The following is an 8,509-nucleotide window of genomic DNA, read 5'->3' as shown; positions in this document are numbered from 1 at the left end:
AAATATATATATATATATATATATATATATATATATATATATATATATATATATAATATCTATGCACGTGAGACAAGAACAATAAGAGACAAAGACAGACTGCAAGCATTTAAGATGAAGTGTGACTTTAAGTTTTTTATGTCTCTCTTTGTATCTCTTTGTGTGTCGTCTCAGTAAAGTCGATTTCTAATTTTATGGGATGGTAGAACGCCAGTGGCCCTTTGTTGAATATTTTTAAAGGAATGCCTTTGTTCAATCAAAAGCGATTCTTCAATTCGTAGTTTTTGCTTGTTATTATTATAATGTAGAACTTCAATATTGTTATCAAGGATGTTTCTAGTGGGTTTTGTTTTGTGTTTGTCTTTCAGTTGGTTTTTGATAGCGCCAGATTGAACATGTATAAAACATTAGTTCTCCCTCATCTCGAGTACTGTTCACAGGTTTGGAGTCCAGATTTGCCAAAGAACAAAGACATTCTTGAACGGGTACAGGGTAGAGCAACAAAGATAATCGAGGGAGTTGGAAAGCTAGAAAATAGGGATAGACTGAAAGAATGCGAATTAACAACACTAGAAAGGGGAAGATGCAAAAGTGATCTGATTCAAACGTATAAGTTAATAACTGGGAAAGAAGAAACACCGTTCACTAGATTCTTTCAACAAGAAAAAAGGAAAAAATTAAGAGGTCATAGATTCAGGCTCTTTGAGAAGATAGAAAATCCAATAAAGCAAAGGTCTTTCAGCAGCGGGGTGGTAAACGCCTGGAACGAGCTGAGCGTTGAAATTGTCTCAGTGGATTCAACCAACAATTTTAAAATTAAGCTAGGAGAGCTAGGATACTAGAACATTTATTTTGTAGTGGTTTTTACACAGGTCATAGTCTACTGAACCACTTTAAACTTTGTTATTATAGGTTCATTCCAGTTTAAATTACTGGGGATAATTACACCTAAAAATTTCAAAAAGGATACCCTAGGAATAGGAATTTCCTTAATGCAAATCTGAAAATGAATAAGATTAGTGATAATTGTTGGCCCTAAAAGCATCCAATTATTTTTCGCTAAATTTATAGTTAGGCAATTGCAGGTAGTTCAATCGTAAACCTTTGTTAATTTTTCGTTGAGAACTTGAATAACATTGTCCATAGATGGACCACCAACGTGCTAGGTAGTATCGTCAGTAAAAAGGATGAATTTTAATTTGGAAAAGTAAGGCCATTGATAAAAAATATTAAAAAGAAGTGGGTTAATGATAAAACCATGGGAAGATAAAGAATTATAATTATCTATTGTCTATTGAGACAAATTGGGACGTTTCGTTTAGATAACTAGTAAACCAAGCAAAAATAAAACTTCTTACCCCATTGTAATAAAGCTTTTTAAGAAGAATATCATGCCTAACAGTATCAAAAGCTTTTATAACGTCGATGAATACATCGATTTCACTATATATGTATACATATATATATATAATCGAAAAGTTAAACTGGAAGTTAACATAAATAAAATTTAATTTAAATTATTAAAATAATTTACAACTCAATGTTTGTCAATGAAAAGTTAAATTGGAAGTTAACAAACGCCGATCATGTTTTGATTTTCATCAATAATTGCATTTCTGACAGCCTTAATCTAATATTTATTAAAAAACCACGGACTGGAGGCAACATCGTGGACGACCACGATGGTCGACTGTAACATGAACTTAAATAAAATCGAAAAGTTAAATTGGAATTTAACTAACGCCGAACATGCTGTGATTTTCATCAATAATTGCATTTCTCACAGTCATCCAATACATTAATCCAACATGTATATATATATATATTGTATTAATATATATATATATATATATATATATATATATATATATATATATATTGAAAAAATGAGTAAGAATATAGGTGAGAATAGTTGATCTGTCATCGGATAACGTCGGCCAGTACGAGTTCATAAAGTACACCATCTCCCATCAACAAAAACTTTCAAATCATGTTTGGGAAAATACTAAACTTACTACAGCTACCAAAATACTTGTCAATAGCACATGTGCTTTGATTACTTTGCTCAATGGTAGTGAGAGTTGTTCAACTTATATGTATCAAGATTGAATAGTTTTCACATGCGCTGTCTGCGACGCATTATGCGTATCTCATGGAAAGATCGTGTGTCAATAAGGAAGTGTAAAAAAACCAATTCGTGCAGTATCCAATGCCGGATTAACCATTAGGCAAACAATGCACTTGCCTAAGAGCCAAAAAGTAGACTAGGGCCCCAAAAAATAGACTTAGGGAGGGGCAAAAAAGTAAAATCATTTTCTCGTCAGAGTCAGAAGTTAGTTTTGACTTCTTATTCTATGCAAACATCCGTCAGTGTTATTATAAATATAATAGACAGCAAACACGTTTTTACACATATTTTTAAATCCGTAGGTTCTGCAGCAGTTATCCTATCACTCAGTGTATTTTATTATTTAGGACTGAAGTATTTCAGTATTTAGGAATCTCTGCTATTTTTAGTTGACCTTAGATTAGAACTATAATACATAATATCCAGCCAACCAAAATATCATCAAATGTCTTAAATATATTTTCAGGCCACTTATAAAAATGTTCCTTATGGCCAACAGAGCCTTAATCCGGCTCTGGCAGTATCTATGCGCTTTTGATGCAGAAAAGACTACGCTGGCTTGGACATGTACACGATGTCAGATAGAAGAATTTCTAAAAATATCTTTCATGCCAAGCTAGTCAGAGCTAAAAGAACAATCGGTCGTCCAAAATTAACCTACAGAGATGTTTGCAAGTCTGTCAGCGAGACATCAGGACTTCAAACATTGATGAAGCACAAGTGCTGAAAATGATTGAAATAGGCCCTATACACTCGAGACTCAATTAAATAAATAAAGACGACAAGAATTTGGCTAGAAATATTGAGAATTATGATTAAAAACTAACCAAGGCTAGAAATTCGGTAGATTTCATAAATTACTGCATTAATTATGGTCTTTTACCAGCTTATTTGATATTATATATATATATATATATATATATATATATATATACACATAGATATATATTTTGTATTTATCATGCATTTTGTATTTATAAATTTAACAAAATATGTATTAATGAAAACCTCGTTCCTAAATATATATATATATATATATATATATATATATATAACCACTGGAATGATCAAATTAGTATCTTTGCTATGTTTGTAATCTTTGGATTAGAGGATTGTAAAGAAATATTGATTTTATGCTAAAAATCTAGGTTATATATAAGTCCTGCCTAGTCAGCGAAGTACTGAATGTGGTTTATTTAGTTACTTGGAATAGTTTATTGTTTCTATTACTATTATTATTTAAATAAACGTCCAATAAAGTTTGCGTTTGAAGCAGTTGTGATTATCTATCGGAAATCTTGAACCTACGGAATAACGAACACTTGATGATCGTTGGAAGCTACTACATTGGTGTTGGAAATATAGAAATTTATAGTTTAAGTTGTAAATGGCAAAGTGGTGGCATATTTCTGAATTGATCTAATTTTTGTCTGAGAATGTGAAACTATGGAACAATGGAAAATTCGCAAACAGTTTTGTAAACTTTTATAACCACGAACCAAAAAGAAAAATATAAAAATAAAATGAATAATAGTAATAATAGGAAATATGTAAAATTTTTGAGTTTAAACAACCCTTGTGCAGCTCAGAAAAATCATCTCAATCCACTGATTCGAATCAGAATAATCGGAAATGAAAAAGATAAAAACTTTAAAATGAAAGTCGATAAGAAGAATATCATAAAAAATTTATCTTTTTCATGAGTCATATAAAAAATGTCACTGACTAAAGTATCATAGAAAACAGTGGCGGATCTGAACAACTTTTCGGGAGATATCAAAATTTAAATTTTTAGATGGGGGGGGCCAACATTTTCACATGGGGGAAGCCAAGATTTATAATAGTGTGGCTGACAATCTGTTTTGGTTATCATGTTCAATTTTTGGTTGATTCATAAAACGGTTGTTTTTCTGATTTTTATTAAAAACTGCTCACATTGAGGGAGCCAGTGCCATCCTTACCTCACTAGATCCGCCGCTGATGATGATACATGAAAAAAGTGTGCTCATATTTAAATTTCTGTATGGACCAGTTGTAAAGTTATAAATAGGTATGTTTCTTGTGAGTGTGTATGTGTGTGATGGGTGCCTTTGGTGTGTGTATGTATGTCTAATTATTTAAAAAACTTCAATTGTTTATATTCAAATTTCTTTTTTGCGATTATATGATATGGTGATATGAATATATGGAAATAGGTTATGTGTGAGTCTGTTCATCCGGCACTGTAATGAACTTATGATTATATGGATTTGTTGTTTCCTTTTTCTAATGTTGTATATAATTTTCGGATATGGGTTACGATGGTATGGATGTGTATTTATTTTTTTCCCTAATGTTGTATATAATTTTCGGTCATACTTGTTTAAACTGCAATGAGTGATTAATGAATATATGATGGTGTATGAAGATAAGGGTGTTTATATTCAAATTTCTTTTTTGGACATGTTACATTTTTGTCTTTGATTAGGTATAATTTATTAATTTATTTTTCACTTTGTTTGATAATTTTAGCTAAATTTTTTTATTATATATTTTTGTTGAGGTGACTGTGTTCGATGGGTTTCTTGAGGGCTCTTCACAGTCATCCTCTACCTTTGATTTGATTTGTTATATTAGAGGTCTAATAAAATTGTATTATATTGCACTGAATTGTACTGTATTGTATTGTGTAAATTTATTATAATTTGAAAACAAAACCATTCACAAAATAAAAATTTGCAATTGCATTTTGCACCACATTGTTTTAATAAATAAATTGAATTTTTATCATATTTATATCACACTGAAATTATTGAAATACTTTTATAAAATATGTAAAAATGTTTCAGATTCCTTTAGCAAAAAAGTTTGAACATTTATTAGCTCCAAACGCTGGTTGGGGATTCGCTATAGGTTGGCTGTGTTTTGTTAATTAAATTATAATTTTATATCGATATTATTGCTAGGCTCTTAATTTTATTAAACGCATAAATAAAATTTAATTTAAATTATTAAAATAATTTACAACTCAATGTTTGTCTTTTTACTTTAAAATATGTTTAGAGAAAGTTTTGTATAATTAAAATTACTGGAACATTATGGCACCTTTTGGGAGCTGCAGTGCCGTTAAAATGTTTCATTGAAAAAAATTTAATAATGATGGTATGCTATTGATGCTAATTCTTTTTAATTTTGATTCTAAAACAAAATACGAAGCGACAAATAAAACAAATTAAAAAATTTATAAAGATTTTTTTTTATTGAGCTTATATTAATAAAATAGTTTTTAAATATGATCAATCAAATAATAATTAAAATAACAATAATAATTAAAATAGTTTGAAATTTGTAATAAAAAAAACGTGGGATGCGACGTTGTGCAATTGTGTAGTTAGTTTAGTATTTCAATAACTCAGGGGTTCCCAACCTTTTTTTTGTTGTACTCCCACGTTAAAATGTTATTTGCGTACGTACCCCCATCAGACAAAAATTTCTCAGAAACTTTATTTTTTTAGTAATTTAGCTATTTTAGTAAATTTTGGTTATTTTAGTACAGTCACTTTAGTGACAGTCCTATCTGCTTATACATTTTACTAAATTTATTATAATATGAATATTATATTAAAATTATTATGGTTTCATGCCAAAATTAATTTAATCGAAAACGATGTTATTTTTATTTTTGTAATCTTTTTGAAAAACATGAAAATATAGTCCTGCTAATAATAATTATTATGCTAATAAAAACCTAATAGTCATAGTTTTCTGCTTAGACAAAGAGTCAGAGAGTTCCGCTCATTGTCACAATAAAAGTATAATCATGTTAATGTGAGCACTGGGCTTGCTTAGATTTGCACAATTCTGCAATGTCAGGCTTTATTAATGTCAATTTTAGACGCAAGTCTGGCTCAAGTTCAAGTTTTGATCTGTATTTGTTTTTTATTGCCAACATTGCAGAAAATCCAGTTTCACAGAGATAAGAAGTACTGAAAGGGATCAAAAATTTCAAAGCTCTGTCAGAAATTAATCCATATTCTTCTTTTCTTTTAAGCCAAAAATCACTCAACAAGTCTTTGTTGAATTCATTCTTCAATCTACCATCACACGAAAGTTCAATGAAATGATCTCTTTCTTGAACAGAAAAGTCAGCTGGCAATGCAACATCATAAAATGGATTTCTTATCCAAGTTTTGTCATCAAAGTTTTCAGGAAAATAGGTTCGAAAACTCAAAATTAACTGAGAACAATGGTTCTTGATATCTTCAGCCATGTTAGGATGCAGTTGAAGTTTGTTCTCAGTCAAGAATGTGTGCAGTGATTGAAATGCTGTTACTTGAAATTGTTCAACATCTGAAACCATGAACTGTAACTTCCTAATGATTGCATTTATTTTGTCAACAACAAACGGAGTTATATTTCGTCCTTGCAAACTAGAATTCAAGTCGTTCAGTTTACCAAAAATGTCCGCTAAATACGCCAACCTCATTAACCATAACTCGTTCAGAAATAAATCGGCTGTTTGAAATCCAGTGTCCATGAGAAATATTTGCACTTCTGAACGTAGTTCAAAAAGTCGAGATAATACTTTTCCACGTGACAACCATCGTACCTCTGTGTGCAAAAGAAGCTTTTTATGGTCACTTCCCATTTCATTACACATTATTGAAAACAAACGAGAATTGAGAGCCCGAGGTTTTATAAAATTAACAACTTTAACAGATTGTTCTAAAACAGTTTTCAAACTAGCAGGCATGGCTTTGGTAGCAAGAGCTTCACGGTGAATACTGCAATGTGTGAATTTTTCTTCTGGTGCAACCTGTTTAATTTGCATAACTACTCCCCCATATTTGCCAGTCATCGCAGCTGCACCATCAAAACACATTCCCACACAATGCTGCCAATCTATTCCATTTAAAGTCATGAAATCATCAACTTTTTTAAATATTTCTAAAGCTGTTGTCCGGCCTGATAAAGACTCACAGAACAAAAATTCCTCTTCAATTGACTGTTCAAATTCATACCTAACATACATCATCAGCTGTGCAAAGTTTGTAACATCTGTACTTTCATCTAACTGAATTGCAAAGTATTTGCTTGCTTGGATTCTTTTAATAAGAATGGTTTTTACATCTAATGCTAAATCAAGAATTTTTCGAGAAACTGTATTATCGGGCAATGGAATGACATTAAGTTTATTGGCAGCATTTTTTCCTAGAATGGATGACACAATATCTTTATCTGCAGGCAATATAAGAATCTCCCCGAGCTGCAAAACTTGTCAAAAAAAATCTGAAGTTCGACCACGTGACTCCAATCTTGAATGACCTACACTGGCTAAAAATTCAAAAAAAGAATAATTTTCAAAATTGCTGTCTTAACGTTTTGGTCATTACATGGTTTAGCACCACAGTATTTGTTCATCAGAAAAACATCTGTGTTGGGTTCGCAGTTGAGATCAAATGTTATGAACCTCCTGGTTGTGCCGACAACGAATTTACAGACCGGATAACGCAATATTGCTGTTGCTGGACCGGTGGTTTGGAACAGTCTACCGGCGCTTTAGTTTAAAAAGGAGCTGAAGACTCATTTATTTTCGCAGAATTAACAATGTCTTTGTCTTCGTTTGATTAATGTTTTGTTTGTTCATTTATTTTAGGGAGCGCTTTTGAGATTTTTTTTGTGATTAGCGCTGTACAAATAGACTTGTAATAATGTATGTGTATATATATATATATATATACATATATGGGTCATTCTCCGTCAACTTGAACGATTTAAAAAAAAGTCCACGCCCGACCATCTCCGATTTTTTTAAAATTTTAACAGTAAGTACCTCAATGTATTTCATCGACAAAATAAAATTTTTATAAAAAAATTTCAATTATTTTTCAAGTTATGAAGATTTTTGTGACAGCATCCTCAAATTTTTGAGCGATTTTTTTCAAAACTTGTACCTACGTAGAACGCTATATCTCTTGAACTAGCCAACATATCTTGATGAAATTTTTTGTGCATATCAGTGAAACAATGTAATAACAAAAAAAATAAATGTTATTGTCTCGAATCAAAGGATATTTTGAACAAAAAATCTAGAAAAAAATGAATTTTTTGAAAATTTCACTGATTTCAAAACAGCGTAGCTCAAAATCTATCGCAAAATAAATAAATATTTTTTGTTATTTTAGAAGTACCTTATAGTCACAAATAAATCACAAAATTTCGTTAAAATCTGTATTGAATTTTTTGAGCTATCGGAGCTCAAAATGTCAAAAAAATGAAAAACTTCTTTTGTTTGGCGCCATTTTTAACTATGAAGAACCAAACGTTTTTTAATTTTTAAAATTTGTTTATATAGTGCTTTTATAGCTTAACAACATATCAAAAAATAAAATTGGCGTTTGC

General features: G+C 30.5%; 1 protein-coding gene across 1 annotated transcript in view; it reads left to right on the top strand.

Moving 5' to 3' along the window:
• The window catches only part of HELRODRAFT_69756 (hypothetical protein), a gene marked incomplete at both ends in the record, with an annotated part of 15,157 nt that overhangs the window by 458 nt on the left and 6,190 nt on the right, over positions 1–8,509 (top strand). The window contains 2 exons of the mRNA XM_009030610.1: positions 734–776; positions 4,957–5,020. Coding sequence (XP_009028858.1) covers positions 734–776; positions 4,957–5,020 — 107 coding nt within the window. The remainder of the gene's footprint in view (positions 1–733; positions 777–4,956; positions 5,021–8,509) is intronic.

This window comes from Helobdella robusta (genome assembly GCF_000326865.2).
Source record: "Helobdella robusta unplaced genomic scaffold HELROscaffold_7, whole genome shotgun sequence".
Lineage (NCBI taxonomy): Eukaryota > Metazoa > Annelida > Clitellata > Rhynchobdellida > Glossiphoniidae > Helobdella > Helobdella robusta.
This window is presented reverse-complemented; position numbering and strand designations above follow the sequence as displayed.